The following is a 23,719-nucleotide window of genomic DNA, read 5'->3' on the forward strand; positions in this document are numbered from 1 at the left end:
CACATTTATACCGAGTATCATCATTGAAGAATGCCATCTATTTTTGACACTCGAATAAAATCTGCGGAGGCTTTGAGTCATCTGTAGTCCCTGCATATGCAGCATTGTTGGTCTCAGACGCAAGACAGAAGCTACAGCGGGACTTCTGCACACAGAGGCCTGACCGTTATTCTTGGTTGTCTCTCCATCTTCAGACAGAATCAGAGAGAGCAGATATAATGTGTACCAAGACAAACGAGAGGAGGAATGTATTCAAGAAGGTGATTTTCCATGCACTAGGTAGGCAGTTCATAAAGCGGTAGCTAAAGGGCAGACAGCACTGGGTTTTCTTCACAGTGTGCCACAAGGCGCATTTCTATAATACCTGTACAGAACAGTGGCTATTTGATCCTGTGATTATAATCAGAGGCTGGGTGATGGGTGGCAAGCCTCAGGGCAATCAGAGATTCTCATGCCTTTCCAATGATTCATAACAAAGCCTCGACACCACACAGGAATCTCAATAGGGTTTAAAACACTTGGAGATGCCATTTCAGATCATACACAGTTAGAGAGCTATCACCTGATAGATTCTGAGGCATTGGCAGTGTCACATGAGATAGGTGATCAGTGACAAGGTTTAGAGCATCACAGGTCCTCATGCTCTTGTGAATGATTCACAACAAAGTCTCGGCAGTACACAAGAGTTCCAATAGGGTTGCAATCACTAATAGAGATGCCGATTCAAATCCGTACACAGTTAAATAGAAGCCTTCAAATCCGTACACAGTTAAATAGAAGCCTTCAAATCCGTACACAGTTAAATAGAAGCCTTCAAATATATTTTCAAACATTGTCGTTATCCTTGGGAGAGTGGAGATGAAGGGAATGATGTGGAGGCTTTCGGAATAGCATTTCTAAACATTGGCGTTATCCTTGGCAGCTTGGAGATGAAGGGAAAAGGGAAGTGGGTCATATATGAGCGTATATAGTAGACAAGTACGACTACCAATGAGCACTATACTTGGGCTAGCATTAGACCTGGTCTAGCAGTAGACAAGTGTAGATGATCAAGACGTGGGCTAGTGTCACAAAGTGATGACGTGGCGTGCCCAACTGGAAAGAACTGGCCGTGAGGACAAGAACTGTTGAACCCAGAACCCAGAAAGTGTGGCCAAGGGGCCTAAACAGAAGGGGTTAGGGTTTTTAATAAAAACCTAACCTTGCCCAACTTATCAGCAATGTGGCAGAGGAGCCTAAACAGAAGGGGTTAGGGTTTTCAATAAAAACCTAACCCTGCCCAACTTATGAGCACCGGTTGAGGGGCTTAAACCCAAAACATCAAAAGCTTGAACTCTGGCTCAAATTCTGCAAATTGCGCTGACATGTTGGCATGGCAGGTTGTACGAATTTCCACGTTTGCACTGGCAGTTTTAGCGTGGGCTTTTGAGAGCAGATGCTTTTGGCTGCCATGTGCTTTTAGACCTGAAGCTTTTGGGCTCTGCTTTTCGGCATCCCTTGTAAGTTTAAAAGTATCCCGAGGGCCACTCTTCCAAAGAACATCTGGACACACAATCTCGAAGAGAGTTCGACCCTCCCTAGGTGTACCTTTCGTGAAGTAATAATAAAGGATTACTGAATGGGGGGCCAATCTTTGGGGCAAGTGCATCTTGGCTCGGAACTCCGCCGTGCCATGTCGACTCTTCTCTTCTCTCGCTATCTCTATTGAAGTTCAGTTATTTGCAATTTCTCTTCATGTGTTGCTATTGATTTCTCCCTTGCAATGTCCAAGCCTGTAACAGTGGTATCAGAGCTCATAATGATTTGTCTTTTACAGAAGATCCAATCCTTTCTCCAACACACATGGGTTCTCGCCGAGAATCTGACAGAAACGACACCCCTTTGACTTTTGATCTACGGGAAAATGAAGAAAAGCCGAGTCCTAGCGTGGGAACATAAGGAGATTTTGGCAAATTTTTGGATACCAGAGGTATATTAGTTGATAGAGCCATTGAGCTCCGTCTACGAGGGCGACCACGACATTGAAGGAGGCTCCATCAGAGGACCACGACATTGAAGGAGGCTCCATCAGGATTATTCTAGCACAACATGGGAGACTCCGAGTACAACTATTTACAGAGGCGGACATTTATGAAGCTCTTCAACGACTTTCTCGGACAACGCCTGATGCCGGGCATCCTTAGGTATCGATGACTTTTTTTTCTGTAAATTTTTGTACCCAGACGTTGGATTAGATTCACAAGGATTATATCAATTTGGTCTCATAGGTCATTTTGCCCTTTTGAAGACGTTTAATATAACATTTCATTTCATTTCATTTTCTCTCTTTTCAAGTTCAATGATTTTTCATTTTCTGTTTGCGTGTTGCTACTGATTTCTCACTTGGAATGTCAAGCCGGTAAGAATGGTATCAGAGCTTAGAATGATTCTTCTTCTACGGAGGATCCAATCCTTTCTGTAGCACACGTGGGTTCTCGCGAACAATGTAACAGAGATGACAACCCTCTGACCTTTGGTTTGTGGGGAGAGGAAGAAAAGTTGAAACCCAGCACAGGAACTCAAGAAACCAACAAAGATTTTGGCAAATTTCCGATGGGAAATTTCGATAGAATGAAGTTTAAAAGTCAATTACAGGTTGACCCATGTGTGAAACGATTGATCAAGTACTACAAAGATCCAAAAAATGCGAGTCACATGAAGAATTACCTAATTGATGAGATTCACTCAAGATGGCGAGAGGCCGTTGATTCTCCTCTCAAGACGGTAAGGAAGTTAAAAGAAAGGCCGACTACAGAAAAGCCGAGTGCAGAAAAGCGAAAATTGTACTCGCAGAAAGAGTTTGACAAAGCTCTTGACAAGAAGATGAACCAGTTAAGGAAAGGCTTACAACACTCTTAGAAGAAGAGGAAATCAGTTCCCCAATTATTTGGGTCGCAAGTCGACTTTCGAGGTGGTAAGGAGATCCAAGAAGCGTATTCATTTCGAGGATGACCGAGATTTTTCTTCGTCTTCAGACAGTTCTGACAGTTCGTCGTCCTCTAGTTCCAGAGAGGATGAGAAAAAGCGGAAGAAGCACAGAAAAGCAAGAAAAGCAGATTTTTGCAGAAGTCTAGAAGGCATGGGAGGCCATCTAGCTGATCAGAGGAGGAGAGCTTGTCCTCCTCAGACAGTGAGAAAAAGAACAAGAAGACCAAGGAGTTCAAGGATGGGGGTCAAGCGGTCGGGTTTGACACGTTTTTAGGCTGCCAGGACACCCATCGAGCCCTTGAATTCAAACAGTAGTTTGACGTCGCCTTCACGGGCCATTTCTCATAACACTCCAAGGTGCAAAGGACGGCATCTTACTTGAAAGGAAATGCACAAACATGTGGTCTACTCTGTTGTTACACAAAGAAGAACCTAATGAGTGCCTAAAATTCAAGAGAATTTTCGCTTCTATTTGTATGACGGAAGAATATGAAGAAGACGTCATCACGGCTTGGCATCATTTGAGAATGACTAAGAAAGATACGTTGGACGACTCCAGCCAGAGGTTTTGGGATACCTATTTGCCAGTGTGCTCATTTCGGAGGGTCACTTTGAGGGAGAGGTTTTGTTGTGGTTTGCTAAAAGAAATTCGATGGTATTTTCTGCAACAGAAGTTTGACTCTATTCAGAGACTTATTGGACATGCCAAACAAGGTTTTGGTATGCATGCCGGCTCATTGGCTTATCCTACGGACAAGCCAGTTTCCACCTCAACAGAGCAAGAGTCTTCCAATGAAAAGAAAGAACCAAGGAAATCGGAGGGAAGTTCATTAGAGGATTCTTGGAGAAGTAAGGGAACCAGATGATAGTGCATCCGAGGGTTCCGGAAAACTAAGGGAACCGGATAAAAGTTCATCAAAGAATTCCAAAGAAGCAAGGGAATCAAATGATAGTGCATGCGAGGGTTCCGAAGAAGCAAGGGAATGTACTGATGGTTCATCATAGAATTCTGAAGACTGAGGTGCCAATGGAGAGGGGAGGCCAGCGGAGCTACCAACAAGTCACAGGGCACAAGAAAAGAACAGAAAGGTAAGCTAGGTCCATCAGAGGATTCGATCAAGGGTATTTTTTGACCCTTGATGCAAAGTGGATGGAGGAGGAGACGCTTGCAAATTCTCTACAAAGAGAGAGCTGTATCTTGAAGCTCTTGGATTATTAGTAGTGTCTATGCCAAAAGTTACCGATGAATCAGTAGCTTCAATCTAGTGCGGTGTGGATTACATAAGAGGAGAGCCACTCTAGTCCTTTGTCACAGATTGCCTAGATTGAATAATGTCACTAATTTCTCTTTGAGATTTTAGGGATACTGACGAGCTCACAGTATTTTGCAGACTGAATTTATAAAAATATGTGCACTAAATTGGGAATTTCCTTGATTAAATTGAAGATATGTGCTCTTACAGGTGTGTATTGTTTGAGACATGTAGAGAAAGATGGAATGTCTATAGCATTCTGTCTGATAAATGATTTGAACTTAGTACATCTAGACATTTGTCAGAGATCAGCGAGATTTGGATGAATTGAATGATATTCTAGTGCATCACGATGTCTATTTGGATGAGATGATTGGATACTGTTGTGAATGCATTAAGAGTTCCGGAAGGATGAGATGGCTGCATAGTGATTTAGGTGCATTAAGGGTTCTAGACAGAATGAGGTGGTTAGATTGAATGATTGAAACATAGTGTTCAATATGAACTAGGTGTGTAATTTTGTGGATTGCATGCTATGCAGATATACTGTCTTGTGGGGATGGTCATGGGCATGGTTTGCTTCATTGAAATGTGAAAGGATATGAATCTAACACTAACAAGACTTAGGAGATCGAGACATTCGTGAAAAGGTTAGTGCGGTCTGGATGTGATTGCTAAATGGTTACAATGATCATGATTTGTATATGAGACGCTCGACAAAAATGTGATCAATCAATGACTGATGTCTTTTGTAAAAGTGCTGGATTGGTGGAGTCTAGTGCATAGGTACATAGAGTCAGTGTCTACTAAAGAAAGTTTCTCTCCTTTGGCTGTTTTGCAGGCATAATTGAGGGTGATTACAATTCTTTTAAGAGTGGTAATGTCACAAAGTAATGACGTGGCATGCCCAACTAGAAGAGAAATAGTCGAGTGGACAAGAGGAACTAAAACTTGCTAAACGGAACCGAGAAAGATGGGCCTAAGGAGGGTCAAGGATTAAAAATCCTAAACCCTACCAACGTCAAGAAATTATGAGCACTGGCCGAGGGGCCTAACCCAAAAATATCAAAAGCTTGATATATGGGACTGATTTCCGTAAAGTTTGCTAACTGCCGATGTGGCATGATTATACGAACTGCTGGCGTGGCATGACTATAAGGAATCCCGTAAATCATGCTGACGATGCTGACGTGCAAGCTGTATGGATTTCTATGTTTTGCGCTAGCTGGCTATTGATAGATTTTGCGCAAGCTTTTGGTACCAAATGCTTTTGGGTGAAGTGCTTTTGGATCAGAGGCTTTCACGATCTTTTTTTAGCATCCCTTGTAAGCTCATAAGTGCCCAGAGGGCCACTCTTCTAGAGAGCATTTGAACACTTAGTCTCGGAGAGGGTTGGAACCACGGGAGTTGTGTACTTTGCAAAAAGAAATACCAAACAAGACCGGGACGCCAATCTTTGGGGCCAGTGCATTTGAGCGTGGAACTCCGCCGTGCCGTGTCAACTAACTCTCTCTCTCTCTCTCTCTCTCTCTCTCTCTCTCTCTCTCTCTCTCTCTCTCTCTCTCTCTCTCTTCAAGTTCGGTAATTTTGCAATCTCTCTTCGTGTGTTGCTATTGATTTCTTGCTTGGAGTGTCCAAGCTGGTAACACTACGTTGTCGTTGCACAGATAAGCACCTAAGAAGTGGGTAAAATTCTGTCAAGTGCATCGGAAGAGAATAAGGATTTGCTTAGATCTAGTACTCCGCACACAAACACAAGGGACACTTTACTTCACTTGAGAGAACTAAACTGAACTGAAAGAAAGAGAGAGATGAGGGAGAGAGAAAAGAGACGACACATGGATGTCGGGTCCCAACCCTCAAGGGCCCCCTTGCTCTATTGCCCAAGCAAGTACTTTCTTTATTCTTGCACAAATGCTACTACAATGATGCTAATGCTAATGGGTATTAATACTACTGATGCTCGGAACTACTGAACTGATGGGTACTGAAGAACTGAGAGGTTCTATGTCCCAATGGTGATGTCGACGACGAGGTACTGCGGGTTCTATGTCGAAGACGGGGAGGTCGACGACGAGGTCTATGTCGAAGACGATGAAGTCGACGACAAGGTACTAAGGGTCTTTGTCGACAACGATGAAGTCGACGACAGTACTGTGTTGAAGACGGTGAAGTCGACCATGGTTCTGTGTCGAAGGCGGTGATGTTGACGACGACGACGATAGTGACTATGACGATGACGACGATGGTGTCGTCGTCAAGTCCGGGATCTGCGATGATGGCGACGAAGGTGTCGTCGTCAAGATAGGGATCTACGATGACGATGACGAAGGTGTCGTAGTCAAGATAGGGACGTCGATGACGATGACGATGGTGTCGATGACGACGGCGTCAAGGCTGAAAACTGAAAACGCTAGATGCTCTGCTATGAATTTGCTACTGTCGCACCGCTACGGGGCTGATCTGCAATAACCGCTGAGTCGAGCGAGGCTGGGAATGCAAAAACGCTGGCTGATCTGGCTGAAATTGCACAACGCTGGCTGATCTCTGTTGAATGTGCAAAACGCAAGGCTGATCTGCTGAAATCTGGAAACGCACGACGAGGATTTGCAACCAGGTGGGAGCGGGTTCTCGGGAGGCTAAGGGCTGATACTGAAAATGCTGGTGGCTGATGCTGAAAACGCTGATTTGCTGATCTTGAAAACACTGGGCTGAACTGCTGAGAAAACGATGGGGAGCCTGAGGGTGCCTACCAGTCTGCTGCGGTGCCTGCCCTTTCTGTGTCCCTGCTTCTTCTACTTCTACTGAGTGCCCAATAGGTTTCTTTTATAGATCTTTAGCAATTTGCCCTACCTACTTTTCCAACAAAAGTCACTTATTAATAAATTAGTGAAAAATGTGTACTTCGGCAAAAAGGGTTCAATGCTCTGAAAAATGCTCATGCTAACTGACTGTGCAAGAGAGAATTGTGACCGGCCTAGGCATGCACGTCCTGCTAGAGGCTCACAAAGTGCTAGGCTCAGTCCTAAGCTAGGCTATGACTAATGCTAAACCCTGGAAGAAGCCTGTCCACATGGCGCAAGTGAAGTGCGCACGTGACAAATTCAAGAGAGTTTTCACTTCTGCTTGGATAACGGAATAATATGAAAAAGATGTCATTACGGCTTGGCATCATCTGAGAGTGACTAAGAAAGACACTTTGGATGACTACTGCCAGAGGTTTTGGGATACCTATTTGCCAGAGTCCTTGTTTAGAAGGCTTTGGAGGACCAGATTGAGAAGTTTTGTTGTGGTTAGCCAAAAGAGATTTGACAGTATTGTTTGCAACAGAAGTCTGACTCCATTTAGAGACGTATGGGATAAGCCAAGCAAGGTTACTTTGGAGGAACACATTGAGCAGTTTTGTTGTGGTTATCCAAAGAGATTTGACAGTATTGTTTGCAACAAGTCTGACTCCATTCAGAGACTTATGGGACATGCCAAGCAAGGTTTTGGTATGCACGCCGGCTCATTGACCTATCCTACCGACAAGCCAGTGTCCACCTTCACAGGGCAAAGCAAGAGTCTTCCAAGGAAAAGAAACAACCAAGGGAACTTTATCAAAGAATTCCGAAGAAGGGAATCAACTGATAGTGCATCCGAGGGTTCCGATGAAGCAAGGGAATGGTTCATCAGAGAATTCCGACGATTCAGATTGAGGTGTCAGTGGACAAGGGAGGCCAACGGGGCTACCACCAGGTCACATGGCATTAGAAAAGAACAAAAAGTTCAATTAGGTCCATCGAATAATTTGGTCAAGGGCACTTTTTGGCCCTCGATGCAAAGTGGATAAAGGAGGAGAACAAAATTCTTTTCACTTTGAGTTGTACCTTGAAGCTTTTGAATTATTAGCAGTGTTTATGCCAAAAGTTACCGATGAATCAGTAGGTTGAATTTGGTGCGGTGTGAACTGCACAAGAGGAGAGCCACTCCATTCCTTTGTCACACATTGCCTAGATTGAATGGTCGCTAATTTATCTTTGAGATTCTAGGGATACTGATAGGCTGGCAATATTTCATTAAATGACTTCATGAAAATATGTACATTGAATTGGAAATTTCCTTGTTTGAACTGATGACATGTGCTCTTTCATGTGTGTATTGTCAGACATGTAGAGAAAGATAAAATCTATGCAGCATTTTGTCTGATGAATGATTTGAACTTAGTGCATTTAGACATATGTTAGAGATCAGCAAGGTCTGGATGTGATGGCTAAGTGAATGAGAACTGAATGTGATTCTAATGCATCAAGATTTCTATCTGGATAAGATAATTGGATGCTGTTGTGAGTGTATTTAGAGTGCCGAAAGGATGAGATGGCTACACATGGATCTAGATGCATCAAGAGTTCTAGATGGGGTGAGATGGCTAGATTAAAAGATTGAAACACAGTGTTCAATGTGAACTAAGTGTGTGATTTTGTGAACTGCACATTATGTGAATGTACTATCTTGTGAGGATGGTCATGGGCATGGTTTGCCTGATTTGTAAAAAGAAAGGATAATGAATCTGATAGTGACAAGATTTAGTAGATCAAGACATCCATGAAAAGATCACCGTGGTCTAGATGTGGTTGCTGAATAGGTTACAATGATCATGATTTGTATCTGAGACCCTCGACAAAAATATGATTTGATCAGTGATTGATGTCTTTGTAAAAGTGTTGGATTTGTGGAGTCTAGTCCATGGATACACAGAGTCAGTGTCAATTGAAGAAAGTTTTTGTCCTTCGGCTGTTTTGCAGGTGTAATCGAGGGTGACTACAATTCTTTCAAGAGGGGGATATGTCACAAAGTGATGATGTGGCGTGCCTAACTGGAAAGAACTCGCCACGAGGACAAGAAGAACTAAACCAAGGGCCCAGAAATTGTGGCCGAGGGGCCTAAACATAAGGGGTTAGGGTTTTAAGAAAAACCTAACCCTGCCCAACTTATGAGCACCGACAAACATCAAAAGCTTGAACTCTGGCTGCAAGTTCAGCAAATTGCGCTAACATGATGACGTGGCAGACTATACGGATTTCCGCATATTGTGCTCACAGATTTCGGCAGTTTTAGGGAGGGCTTTTGAGAGAAGATGCTTTTGGGTGCCATGTGCTTTTAGACCTGAAGCTTTTGGGCTCTGCTTTTGGGCATCCCTTGTAAGTTTTAAAAGAGTTCTGAGGGACACTCTTTCGAAGAGCATCTAGAGGCAAAGTCTCGGAGAGAGTTGGACCGTTGGGAGTTGTACCTTTGTGAAGTTGGGAGTTGTACCTTTGTGAAGCGATAATAAAGAAATACCGAAAGGGGCGCCAGTCTTTGGGGCGAGTGCCATGTCAACTCTCCTCTTCTCTCTCTATCTCTTCCGAAGTTCAGTTATTTGCAGTTTCTGTTTGTGTGTTGCTATTGATTTCTTGCTTGGAATGTCCAAGCCTGTAACAGCTAGCAGCAGACCTGCTTGGACTAGCACTAGACAGACTAGGAGTAGACCAACTTAGGCTAGCACTGGAATTGCTTGGACCAACACTAAACCAGACAAGCAAGAGACAAACTTGCACTAGCACTAGACTATGGTAACCATGCAAACCAACTATGAGTGAGACGGTCACACTGGGCGTGCCAAATATGAGAGCACCTGAAGCAAAGCAATCTGTACAAGTGCCCACGTGCGTGATATGGGTACCCTCTGAGCAATATGCTCTAGTCTCACATAGTGAACGATAACAAAGGTGCAGTTGGAATGAATGAAAACATAGCACAACTAGAACTGAATTGAATTAAAACCACAAAGCACAGCAACGGAGATGACACATGGCACACAATGATGCACATTCTGAACTCAATGCACCAAGGAGACCCAAGTACAAGAACTGGCTGGCAGCATACTCAGATATAGGCCAAGGACTACAACTCATATCCAAGGAGGAGGTATAGAGGCTATATAGTGCAGGGTAAATGTGCTTAGTGTACATTGTGTAGACATCGTGAGCTGGACTGCTATGATACTCGGTACAATTGATCCCCCTCCAATCTATAATAAAGGATTTATAACCAAATATCTCCAGAGGAAAAGGTGGTCTATGTGTAAATTGTGATGGGTGGTAACCAGGTAGGCAGTATACTGTATACCACGCTGATGGCCTGGCTACCGCTCCTCCATCTCGCACCAAATGCCTGTCCAGTAGTGTTGTGTCCAGTAGTCAGCTGGCTGGTCATGGCCCATTAGTCCAATGGGTCAAATAACGCCTAGAGGCTAAAGTGAACCGAGAAGATAATTTTTATGAAAAAAACTCTAAACGATGTGCATTGTATGTTGAGAAGCAATCATGCACTCTTGTGCTGTGGTTGCCATGCGAATCCACGGAACTAAGTTAGCCATGGACTCTATGTGCATCTAATATCCGCATTCCAATGAATATAAATTGACATCAGATCTCCTCAGATGGAGTGTCACCTATCCAAAAGTTTGTGAGGAGCTACTGCAATGAACACTCCTCTTGTAGTGTGGCGGATGCATGCCATCCGCCAAATCATGTTAAGAATTTGATATACAAAGCTTATCAAAGCCCAACAGCATCCTAAAACATCTGAACAGAATCTTCCAATGATTTGGAGATTTTAGTCAGTATTATTCACCACTTGTTCTATCAATGACCTTAAAAATACCATAGAATCGCCAGATAAGATTAGGATGAAGCCCTTTTTTCCTTTCATTTTACGTAGTCTTCCTTTCTCAAAACACAGCAACATTCAATCTTCATGCTGTTTATCTGCAGCTTTCTTCTACTTGTCTCGAGACTTTTGCAAAGCCTCCTTGACCTTGGCATAAATCAGTATCCAAAATCCTGAACAAATTGATTCACCTCAAGAATCTTGTCCTTTGTATGGATGATAGGTAGAGCTTTTTTAGTCTCGTCAAGCCTATTGAATGGAGCTTTGCAAGTCCAATAATGAGTTCTGTTGTTGTATGCAAACTCGATCAATGGAAGAAATTTCTCCCAATGATTCCTCCGGTTGCCAAGATAAGTATTCGATAGATGAAAAGGAGTAGAAGTTGCAATCCCGAACTCTATAAAGTACAAATTCCTATATAATCAAACAGTGCTCGTCAAAAGAGGCTAGTCATAGGTGTGTCTCTGTCACTGACAATAAAAAGATTGCACCCAATTAAAAAGGGTGAGCCATACGATTCGATTCACTACATCAGTCATTCTCTTAATGTGTATAATTTGAATCTGAAAATAAGCCAATCCAATCTCCTTCTTAAATTTCAAGACCAACAGGAAACTTCTTATCCATTGAGACTTCAAAATTTTAATTAATTTACGCATGCTGAAGATAGCACTACTGCCTTCTTTGTCAACTCATAGAACAGAGAAGTAATAGTCTCAAAATGCTCCGTAAGTCACAAACATATCTGTGATAAGCAACAAGTCAAGGCTTTTAAAATAGAAGAATATTTTTTTCCTACAAAAACCCTTATCTTTTGCCACAAACCTAATTTTTTAGACACCTTGGTAGTGTGTTCTTACTGAGGCTGATCAGGCCATTAAGGAGTCCTCGAGAATTGATCAGCTCCCCGTCATGTCCTTTCAAACAGTAAGCCAATACCATCGTTTATAAAGACGTTGAAAAACTTTAACATAGTTTACGAAGATGCTGAATAATTCTGTGGCCTGGTGTAAAAATTCAGTTGCAGGTTAGGATACCTTTTCACTTCCACATTCTGATCATCCTTGGCAGGACTGTAGGATTAAAAATCGGCTTAACTTTAGCAAAACAGTAAGCCTGGTTGATTAAGCAATTATAATTTGGGAGGGACACTAAAAAATCAGTTTCAAGGTGCATAACAACCCTAATGATCAGATGGCACTTTTGGACGCCCTAAAATGTGTCATTTGAAGGTTCTCAGTTATACAATGATTGCACGATCAAAGGAAAAAAGGAGATCGCATGAAATTAGGGCATTGACCAAACTTGTGAAGACAAAACATGGGGCCCACAATGCTTGGCCCTCAATCCCGATTGGCTTGTAAGCCTATAGATGATGGTGGCAATGTTGGCCTATCTAATGGAAAAAGAAGTGTCAAGTTAAAGATATGATTCATATATGCGTGAACAAAAAATTAAGATAGTTAGCAATATGCTGTGATGTGTTTTGAAACAAGATAAATGGCCATACCTCATCAAATACAGGCACACTCCCCCCAACAAGACCTGTATTGCCACCTTGTGGAACAACTGCAAGTTTCCTTGCATTACAATACTTGAGAATTTCCGAAACCTAAACAAGAGAACAAGAAAATTCTGCTCAATGTTTTGAAAGGCGAAGATGAAGATTGCTGTCAGAAGAAAACCATAATCAAAAGAGTACTTGCTGTGTTGAAGTGGGACGAAGTAACACTTTGCTGGATCCAAAATACTTTTTTAGCCAGTCAGTGTTGGCAGCCTCCAATTCAAAGGCCTCAGTCAAGACACCTGTATCACCGACAATCTTCTTGAACTCCACAAGATCTTCATTTTCCAGGGTAGAATAGCGAGGATCCCGGAAAGTTTTAACATAGCGTGAATCTTTCCTGACCCTGTCAGTTGCTGGAATGTGGCTGCTATGCCTTTTCTGGCCCAGTGAAGGACAATTTGAGAAAAACTCAAAGGGTTGCTCTTCACTTCTAGCATCTATAACAGGCGATGCATTAAATAATTTAAGGTCCACCATTGCCTGTGATACCCCACATGCATGCGCCTTAAAACTGGACACTAATTTTGAATATCTCAGTCTATGAAGAAGACCTGTATAATTTAGAACAAAATAAAGGAGCAAAGAAGTCATTATACAGGTTTTTGCAGATAAAATACCTTGCAAGGAATTATTGAATATAGACATAAAACATGAAAAGAAATAATAAAAACAAAAACCTAAAATTTGTTGTGTACCACCATCCTGCTAATTAGTGACTTATTTTCTGACAGCTCATGTATCTCACTGTATTAACATATACATAAAGAAAGAGGTGGTAATATATCATCACTGCACTCTCCCATTTGGAATACCCTCAGGATCAGTACGTCAACCAAGTTTCAATAACGTGCTCTCTTCTTTGATTCTCTGCCTTATAAGTCCATCCTGATCCTCCCATCTATACCAGAGTGCATGCTAACATTAGTCTCCTGTCTGAATATCAGTGCACACCTTGTCACACTAGATTGGTAGTGCTACACTGGTCTTTATGGCTTCGCTATACTGCCAGGATCGGGGATAACTTTTTGCAGATTTGTGTAGGCTTCCTACAGTAGTCAGAGCTTCCTCACCACTTCATGATATCATATCTTTTGATCTATCCTGTGATTGTATGGGCATTTTTTCCCATGATCTTGTTGTATATCTTTCAGTGTTTTCCCATATTTCTTGTATATGGACCTTTCGTCGATCTTACGTAATGCAAAGGGTCAGAAGCCCCACAGAGAGAGGTGTTTTTGGGGTGGGCTGTTATTGTTGTAGGCCCCTTTGGTCCTATAAAAGAAACCCTCTACTTACTCTTGGATTTCAGACCTCCGATTTTTGTACTAGAAGTGATCTATTGATAACGAAATACCTGACCGAGGGTGCTGAGTCCTGACATTTGCAGTTCACGGCCACCAAATGTGCACAGCAGCATCCCGCTTTGACAACACCAAACTCATTCTCAGGCCAACTCTGCGCATCTCTGTGAAAATCCATCTCGTCAAAGGTCTCCAAGGGCCTCCAGCCTGAGGCACTCTAGCACTAAGCCGCTTAAGCAAAAACTCCTTCCAGGGCTCCTCCCTTGGAAGCAATCCTTTGACAACAAATTTCCCAAGAAGGGCTCTGTTCTGCTGTGCTGGGTCTATGATCCCCAACCCCCCTAACAACAAGGTAGAGTGATGACCTGCCAGGCCACTTTGACCCGGGCTATCTGAGTGTCGCGCCTTGAGCAAAGGAAATTCCTGATCAGCCTCTCTACCTGGCTGATGCAGGAACTCGAAAAGATCCAACAAGATCTGATGTACCACATAGTAGCCAACAACACTTGGTTGGCCACTACAACTCTGCCTGCCAGAGAAAGTCGTGCAGAGCTCCAATTTAACAGCTTCCTCCTGATGGACAGGAGGAGGGGAGCAATCTGCTGCCCAAGAGACGAGTCCAAGCCAGCCTGACAGCCCAAGTATCGAACTGCAGTCCCTGAGGAAATCCATCTGAAACCCTCACATGGCAGCCAATCAGGCGTAGGAGCACTACCAACCGAGAAAGCCACTATCTTTCTCCGGTTGATCAGTGTGCCTAATGCACAACAAAAAGTCTCAAGAGCCTGCTCACACCTGTGAAGGTTGGCCTCTTGGCCCTCCAAGCAAAGCTGAGTCGTCTGCAAACTCATCATCCAGTAGCTCGTCGCCCCGAATAGGGAGCGCTAAGCCACGTAGACCAACCTGCTGTGAAACCAAAAATCTGCTCATCACCTCAGCATAGAACAGAAAGAGGAAGGGGGCAAGAGCGCAGCCCTGTCTGACGGAACGTGTGAGCATGAAACGATCACCTCTACCACCTACCAAAAGTACCTAACTGTGTGCCTGTCTGTAAAAAGCTGACACACCTCTGATCCAGGCATCTGAGAAGACCATCCTACGTAGAGTGCCCTCCAAAAAGACCCACTCAACTCTATCGTAGGCCTTCTCAAGATCGAGAAGAAGTATCACCAGATCCTTACCACGGAGCCGCACGAGGGCAGATGCGTCCCAAAAAGTAAAGATGTTGTCAAGGATACTACGCTCCTTGACAAAACCTGTATGTCCCCCATGTATAATGCTCTCTAGAAGTGGCTGAACCCTCAAACTCAGAGCCTTGGCAAGAATTTTGTAGGCTAAGTTGAGGATGGTGATGGGCCGCCACTGTTGCATCTCATCCAAAAAGCCACCCTCCTTGGGAATGAGGTAAATCAGGCCCTCACTCATGCTGTCAGGCATCTCTCTTGTGTGTAGGATGTGTTGAAAAGCGCTGCAGAGATCTGAGCCAATCAAGTTCCAGTACTCTAAGAAAAAAGCTGGGAGTCAAACCATCCTCACTTGGACAGCTACACGAGGAAGTGCTCTGAGGGCCGCGTGGAGCTCCTCTAGCTGAAGAGGCAACTCAAGCCTCTGGCTGTAAGGTGCAACGGAATGAATGTTTGAACTTTGCTCAAGATGAGTGCTCCGAACTATGCTCAAGGTTCCTTTTGTTCTTATGGAAGGGAGAGCCTTCCGTTCTTAAATGAGAGAGTACAATGATCATAAATAAAGAGAATGTACACTGTGCGCACAAGTGTATGAGACTAAGAGATAAAGAGAGAGGAGAGATACGACACCAGAGACGTTGTAAAACCCTCCTCCAAAGGCCCCACTCTCGTTGGCGAGAGTGATCTACTATTGATTGCACAAACTCGTACAAAGTGGATGCATGTGAATGATGCAACTCGAGGCTATGTTGGTGATGACGACGGGGATGGCGACACAGACTCAAGGGCTGAAATCTGCTGTCCAAAAACGCTATGGGCTGAAATCTGCTACAAATCCAAAAACGCTGGTTTTGAGGCTGATTCTACTGATCTTTGTCGCTGAAATTCTGCAGGTCTTAAAGCTGAAAACTGATGTTCTTTACTGCTGAAAAACGCCATGTCAGAAGTGAGGGCACTCTCGCTTTTTACTAACGCTAGGTGCTGGGACTTCTTGCGGTGAAGATCTGCTGCAAACGCTATGTATCTGTGATGCTAGGCGATGATCCTCATGATGAAAAACACCAGGCTTATGCTGATGAGGGCGATGATGCCTGATGAGAAAAATTCTAGGTGATGAGTCCTTGCTTGGAGGGGAGACCACCGAGTTCTTGCTTGAGAAGTTGCCTGTTGAGCTTGGCTCCTGTTGCCTCTTCTGCCATTTAGTGCTAGCCTAGGTTTGCTTATAAATAAAGTTACTCAATTTGCCCTACCTACTTTCCAACAAAAGTCACTTAAAAATAATAAGTGAAAAATGTCAAAAATAGGTAAAATAGGCTAAATGTACTGGAAAATTCCCCTGAAGGATTCTGATGGATTCTGATGGGAATGCTTATGATCATGCTGTGTGCAACCAGAGGATTTGCATCTACACTAAGTGACTGGGCATGCACGGTCTACGAATAGACTCACAAAAGTGCCAGATCACTTCTAATCTAAACCGACTGGATTGACTGAACCCTTGTCGTGCTATAGCTTGTCCACAGACACATAGGGTTGGATGTGTCACGTGACATCCCCTCCTTTTCAAAGTGAGGTACTAGTACCGAACTGTATGGCGTCGAGGGAGATGGCCAATAATCCTGGGAAGGGACTCTTCGCCGGCCCACTCTGATGTGTGTGGGTCGTGCGGTACTTGAACTTCAGAAAGGTCTGCAACGCTTGCTTCTTTGGGCCGCGCCGAAAGCGACACAAAGTCTTCTGTGGCTGCTTCGATGCTTCAACTTCGTCTAGAGTCATGCTTCTTTCTTCTTCAAGAATCTCCAAGGTTGAAAATTCCTGAAACCATTTCCAACACAAAACCATGAACATACCTATAGGCTATTCCATGTAAAGTGAGTGGAAAAAATCTTGTCTTCCTCAAAGACTGTGCATGCAATGTAGATGAACAAAGAGACGGAGTGCCAAACCGTTCACCACATACATGCAAACAATGAGATCGAATCTTTCTCTTATGATCTAAAGCAATCAACTGTGGCAATTCACAACGGAAATGCCCATGCTTGGTGCTCATACTTTCATGTGCTCTTGCTACAATTGTGTCATGCCAAGGAAGAGACATGGAATGTGACTTCCTTGAATGCATACTTTTCAGCTTTTCATGAACAATCCGCATACATTCGAGCTCATTTATGAGTGAAACGTGCTCAACGTACAATATGTCATGCCTAGCATAAGGATGCTGACTAAAATACAGGAAACGATCACGAATGAAACACCCGTACAATGCGTGCTAACTAATCATGCGAACACATAATACTTCCTGTAAGGGTGCTTTGGACCTAGGCTCGAGAGCCAAGATCGGTTCTTCATGATTGATCGTCTCTACAATGAGGTTAGCTTCACTAGAGAAAGTATCAACTACCACATCATCCTTCTTGTGAACAATCATATCATCTTCATGCAACTCATCATGCTTGAGAAATCACATCTTGATCATGCAAATCATCATGCTTGTCAGTGTCATCCAAATCATCATGCTCATCATAATCATTCAAATCATCATGCGTATCATTGTCATCCAAATCATCATCATGCAAATCATGTGTGTCTTGCTTTGGAGAAGAAGAAACTGAGGGAGTCTCCTTTTCCCGAATCTGTTGCATCTGTGCTTGAACTTGAGAAAAGAGTCGCAAGAACTCTTTCATGTGTTGGTCGCTCTTGTCTTTGACGGCGGCTGCCATTCTTTCTTGGTGTTTGCGCTCCATTTCTGCTCTTCTCTGCGTATCTACGTTCCATTTCTGGCATTCTTTTTGCATTTCTTGCTTCGCGTTCTGACTTCCTTTCCATAAACATCTGCTCCAACTCCTCCATAGGAGTTAGTGCAATCCTTGACAGAGATGGGGAAGAGGGAGACAGGCGAGCCGTAGACTCCTGAAGAAATAGCCGCCTAAACTAAGCAAGTCCAGAGGCCACTCTGTCAGCAGGAGAGTCCTGCATGTCTAAGCCCTCTGTCCAAAGAGCCACCACTCGCTCTCTGAGCGCAGAGTCCAACAAGACCCTCTCAGGGATGCGTAGCATCGTGCTCCCCCTCCTCTGTCTATCAGTCACTATGAGGATCACTGGTGCATGGTCCCAAATAGAAGTCCTAGCCAGAATGCAAATTGTCCCACCCAAGTCACAGAAGTGGTCATTAGTGTAGAAGCGATCTATCCGAGATAGATTCACTCCTCCCACTCTGCGGTCCAAACGAGAGAAGGCCAGGCTGTCTGGGGGCCTCACAAAGCTAGAATGCTACCACACATATGAAGCCCGCAGAGTCATACATAACCTCTCCCAAGCTACCAACTCAACTCCATGCACAGTACTATGGCTACCTCCAATCCTATCAGAGGGGTCCTCCAACAGGTTGAAGTCACCCTCAATGCACCATTGCTCTGCCTGCGGCAGAGACTCTACAATGTGAGACCAAAACTCTGCACGTGCACTCGCCACATTGGGCGCATAGATGTTTAGGAAGCCCAAGAGGCAACCCTTAACCTGTATAGTGATCCACTAAGCCCTGCCAGGCACAATAATCCCTCTGTCCACAATAGTCTGCTGCCAAGAGTCCACAACAGTCATACATACCACTCCATGGATGCCACCAGGTTCATATGCAGCTGACCAAAAAGTCTCACACCGCCCCAAAAGCTGACCAAAGCGTCTAATGCGGCTGTCACACAGATGATGCTCCTGTAGCATAAGAAGGTCAATCTCTCCTCCCACAAGGCATCATTAAAGCTCCTGACGCAGTCGGTCCCTCTGACGCTGAAACTGGGGCCCACCTAATCCCTGCACGTTCCATGAGACGATCCTCATGGGGAGCGAGAGAACTGATGCTGCAGCAACAGCTAACTGTGCTATCTTCGAGGCAGGCTTGGATGGGGAGTAATCCGCATCCGAGCATCCCCGAGATAGGCGTGACTGCAAAGAGTGTCTAGCCCAAGCCCAAGAAGAACGAGTCATGCGCAAGGCAACCTCCTCTATCCAGGAGTCCTCATGTATGTGTAGTATGTGTACATAGCATGGGGGGCTCTGAGTGTCAACAAAGAAGTGAACCACAATGTGTCTACATCCTGCTGAGTCTGGAGGTGTCACTGAAAACTTGGCCAACAGCCACAGAGTCTGAACCAAGTCTGTAACCCCTAGGTCTCCCATGTGATGAGAGAACTCGAGGGCTTGAGCCTGCAATCACTCCAACACTGAGTCTAAAGTCCACTCAGGCGGGGAAAAGAGAAGCCAATCGCTGAGTCCAGGGCCTCTATCCCTCTAGTCTGTAACCCCTAGGTCTCCCATGTGATGAGAGAACTCGAGGGCTTGAGCTTGCAGTCACTCCAACACTGAGTCTAAAGTCCACTCAGGCGGGGAAAAGAGAAGCCAACCGCTGAGTCCAGGGCCTCTATCCCTCTAGCTGCAAGGAACAGTACATGAACTCTAAAGCAAGTTGCCTCAAAGTGTAGTGAGGGGTCGCCGAGAAACCATGTAAAGTTGTAGGCAAAGAAATCCCAACGACGACGAATGTCGAAGCTCGTCAATCCACGAGGAACTGCTGCAAAGTGGGACGTCTGCACCATAAGGGGGGTTTGCAAGAAAGGCTGTCCCTCTCTCGCCAAGCGACTCGTGGCCAAAGCGCTGCCAAGAGATCTCCTAGCAGCTGAGGATGGTCCTGCCCCCTGGGACGGCTGCGGGGAAGGAGCGGGAGGAGATGTGGAGGAAGGGGGGGCTCGTGGGAGAGAGAGGAGAGGGGGGCAGGGAGCGGAAGAGGGAGGAGGGCGAGGTGAAGGAGGCGGGGGGGAGGGGCAGAGGGGAACTCGAGGGAATCTGCTGAAGAGGGTCGAACCGGTTCATTGTGGGAACCCACTACTTCTGGATTGGAGCCTGAGGACCACTCTGAGTGCCACGCTGGCGTGGTGGCCCATGTCGACATCGACCACGAACCTAATGTCAGCCCTCCTCGGCTTGAGTCCCAGGCTCGCAGGGTGGCTCTGTCTGCGTACCCAGTGACTCTGCCTGCTGCTGGCTGGCCAGACCTTGAAGGCTAGGGCTGACCCTGCGGTGTAGGTTGGGGTCTCCTCCGTGGACGGGCCTTCGCAAGATGGCCCATCTGACGACAAATAAAACATTGATTCGGGAGGCCCGAATACTCAACGCTCTGACGGAACCAACCTCCACTTACTCGAGGTAGTAGGATGACCTTCGGGAGAGTGTGGGTGTCCCGAACCAGAACACGTACTGTGGGGATGCCGGCCACCTTGGCAGCTACAGAGGCTGCCGTGCAAGGTGTCTCCAGGACAATCCCAATCGTTGAACCTATCCTTGAAAGGAGCAGAAGGTACTCCCTCCGCAGGTCGGGGAAGCAGACTGAGATGGGCGAGTGCGCACGTGACGCATTGATTCTTTTGATCAAAGATGTATGACTTTAACCAGTCCACAACCATTAAATTGGCTATCTCCGATTGCCAATCTGTCTGTGGGTGAAACAAGTACAAGAATGTCAGCCTTGTGCCTATATTCTCCCAAATTGCCTTCCAAAACTAACTCGTGGAAAGAAAGGTGAAGGGTAGCTACTGCTCGTTGTTGTTGCTCACGCACGCTCTCGCCATCGCCTTCAGCTCCCACTCGTGCTGCCTTATCCCGCCTCAGCCCCGTGCTGCCCTGAGCTGCCAACCCTTTGCACGCACTGCTGGAGTTGATCGCCCGCTTCTGAGTCCCCCCTCCTCGCGCTGCCCGTAGCCCCTGCCACCCCCGCATCGTCTCTCTCGGTGCTGGTTCACAGCGGCCCCGACTCACTTCATTCGCCCTTGCAGTAGCAGACACAGATGGAGGATGCTCCTCCGCCACAGAGGGACTCCACTGCAGCCCCCTCGCCGGACCCCGCAGAACCCACCATCTGACTTTCTCTTTCGCTGACAGAGCAAGCGAGCTTAGAGGCAGAGGTGGCGCACCTTCATGCCACCTTTGTTATCTGCAAGATTCTCCGCAACTAGACCCAACAGAGGGGAGGTGTGTGATCTCCTTCAGGCCCGCCTTCTCACAGAGGCGGGCAAGATCTTCGTTGTTCTGCTTCTCGGACGTGGCTACTACTAGATAGAGTTTGAGACTCCCGAGATGGCGTCCAAGGTCATCGCGATGAGCCCCCTGGCCATCCGAGCAGTTCGAGCACACTTTCGACAATGGCGCCACGTTTCGATCCAGCTACCAACTTTCTTGTCGAGGAGGCAAACCGCACTTGCGCCACGTGAAAAAGCTTCTTATACAATCTAGCATCAACCGCAGTTTAGTTTAGGATCTAGCCTGGCACTTTGTGAGCCTCTAGCAAGACGTGCCCAGGCAGGTCATAGTTGCATGCCCTCTCTTGCAACATACAGCCATTTCAACTTATTATTAGGTTATATTTTTAGCCCATGTTTACCAAGTTCATTAGTGTCAGAATTGGCTGCTCGACCCAGCTTTGCTTGCATATATAGGTGGCCTGGGGGCGTTTCTCTTAAGACAAGGAAGAAGAAGCATAAGAACTAGAAGTCAACACCACAGCACAAGTACCTCAGGTCCTCAGCGTTTTTAGCAATCAATAAATCGCCATGTAGCAGCCAGCATTCCAGCGTTTTCCACTTCAGTACCTCAGCGTTTCCACCCACTTCAGATCAGCGTTTCCAGCCCACAGTAGACCAGGGTTTTAAAGCATGAAGCCTCAATACATTCAGCCAGCAGATCAGTATTTTCAGCCATGAAGATTTCAGCCTTCATCGCCAAGTAACTTCCAGATTCCAGCCTCAAGACTAATGTTTACAGCATTCAGCACTTAGTCTTGCGGTACCAAGCATCTACAGCAATACCCTTCAGTATCTTCGCCGTACCAACCATCTCTAGCAAGTACCCATCAGCATCTCAGCATCATCGGCATCTAGGATCATTGTATCAGCATTTGTGCAAGTGATAAAAGAAAGTACTTGCGTTGGCAATAGAGCAAGGGGGCCCTTGAGGGTGCTTGGGGACCGACATGCAGTGTCATCTCTCTCTCTCTCTCTCTCTCTCTCTCTCTCTCTCTCTCTCTCTCTCTCGCGTGTTCAATTGAGTTTCTCTTTTCAAGTAAAGTAAAGTAACCTTGTGTTTGTGCGGAGTACTAGATCCGAGCTAAATCCTTAAACACTTTCGCGGCACCTGAGATTGGTATTAGAGCTCTGTACGTGCTTCGGCTTCGCCTACTCAAGGGAAGAACCACCAAGAACCCAAGCAGAACCAAGAACCCAAAGAACCTCTCTCAGTTTTTTGTTCTCAAAGAATCTTTGTATCCCTGCCCCGGACTTATTAGCCACTTCACCCTTAGTCCATCGCGCATCGGGCGCTCTCCCGTCTTCATCACTATGTCTTTGAACGAAGATCGACATCGGATACACGAAAATCAAGATCTTGAGTACCAAGATCTACTTGCCTCCTATGCGGATATGGAAGAAGCTGGTGCAAAGATCCCTAACCCTCTTCTGCATTCGCATATAGCATGCATCCACTTCCGTCGACATGGAATCACTGGAAATACCTCCGAGCACCCTTACCTTTCAGCTTCATCGTCGCAATGTTTAACTTTTCACGGCAGGACTATTCAAGTGGTAATACTTGTTCTTAAGGTAGAGTCAGCATCAAGGCTCGTATTCTGCGACAGTAGTAAAGCTACCTAGTAACTAAGCTTGTCGGTGTTTACATCGCAGTAGTACCCACATCCGTAGTATCCACAAGTTTAGAGGAGTTTTCATCGGCTTACGCATCCACAAGCATCAGAAACATTCAACATCAGAAGTACAGAAAGCATCCAAAGCTAGAAGTTCGGTAATTGTGTCTCACCTTTAACAAGGGGGATGTCACATGCGCACTGCACTTGCGGCACATGGACAAGCTTCTTATACAATCTAGCATCAGCCGTAGTCTAGTTTAGACCCATCAAGAGCATTTTTACAGTGCATAGACCTACTTTCCCTATTTTTGACATTTTTCACTTATTATTTTTAAGTGACTTTTGTTGGGAACTGGTAGGGCAATTTAGAAACTCAACTATATAAGCAAACCTAGCGCTATCACTTTCTAGCAGAAGAGGCAGCAGGAAGTTCGCGTTCAACAGGCACCTTCTCAGCAAGACCACCTTCCCGCAACAGACCTAGCGTTTTCAGCCCATCTGAAAGCCTAGCGTTTTTGCATGACAGATCAGCCATGGCATTTGCATTGCAAATCAGCCCCGGCGACAGCAAGATAGCAGATCAGCCCTAGCGTTAGCAGATTTCTCCAACAGGACAGAACCAGCCCTAGCGTTTTTGGTTTGCAGATCAGCCTCGGCGTTTTGCAGATTCATCACGACGGAACCTCAGTAAGCACCAGCGTTTTCAGTTTTCAGCATCAAGACACAGCAGTAAAAGCCCAAACCTCGCAGATCTCGCATCCCGCAGCAGATCCTCGTCGCACGATCAGATCCAGCGTAGTTTGCAGTTTCAGCCCGGAAAATGCAGATTTCAGCATCTGCATTTTCAGCGCGTCGTCATTGCATCGTCATCACCGACATAGAGTCAGAATTCAGCAGATAAAAGAATTGCAGATTTCAGCCATTAGCATTTTCCGATTTCAGTCCGTCTCGTCGTCGTCAAGTCCAAGCATTGTAGAGATTTGTGCAATCAATAGTAGACTGCTCTCGCCATAGAGAGTGGGGCCTTCGGAGGAGGGCTTTGGACAACATTCTGGTGTCGTATTCTTCTC

The 23,719-nt window shown here is 45.4% G+C and overlaps 1 protein-coding gene across 7 annotated transcripts in view; it reads right to left on the minus strand.

The window, feature by feature from the left end:
• Positions 1-23,719, minus strand: part of D2HGDH (FAD-linked oxidases family protein) — a 178,550-nt gene that overhangs the window by 126,002 nt on the left and 28,829 nt on the right. For all 7 annotated transcript variants that reach the window (XR_015185358.1, XR_015185359.1, XM_086490867.1 and 4 more), the window contains exons 3-4: positions 12,613-13,028; positions 12,421-12,522 (exon numbers count right to left, since the gene is read on the minus strand). Coding sequence is in view for 5 of the 7 variants with exons in the window: in XM_086490867.1 (XP_086346993.1) it covers positions 12,421-12,522; positions 12,613-13,028 (518 nt within the window). In the remaining 2 variants the exon portion in view is untranslated. The remainder of the gene's footprint in view (positions 1-12,420; positions 12,523-12,612; positions 13,029-23,719) is intronic.

The sequence above is a fragment of the Adiantum capillus-veneris genome, chromosome 19 (assembly GCF_014529385.1).
Source record: "Adiantum capillus-veneris isolate H3 chromosome 19, ASM1452938v2, whole genome shotgun sequence".
Classification (NCBI taxonomy): Eukaryota; Viridiplantae; Streptophyta; class Polypodiopsida; order Polypodiales; family Pteridaceae; genus Adiantum; species Adiantum capillus-veneris.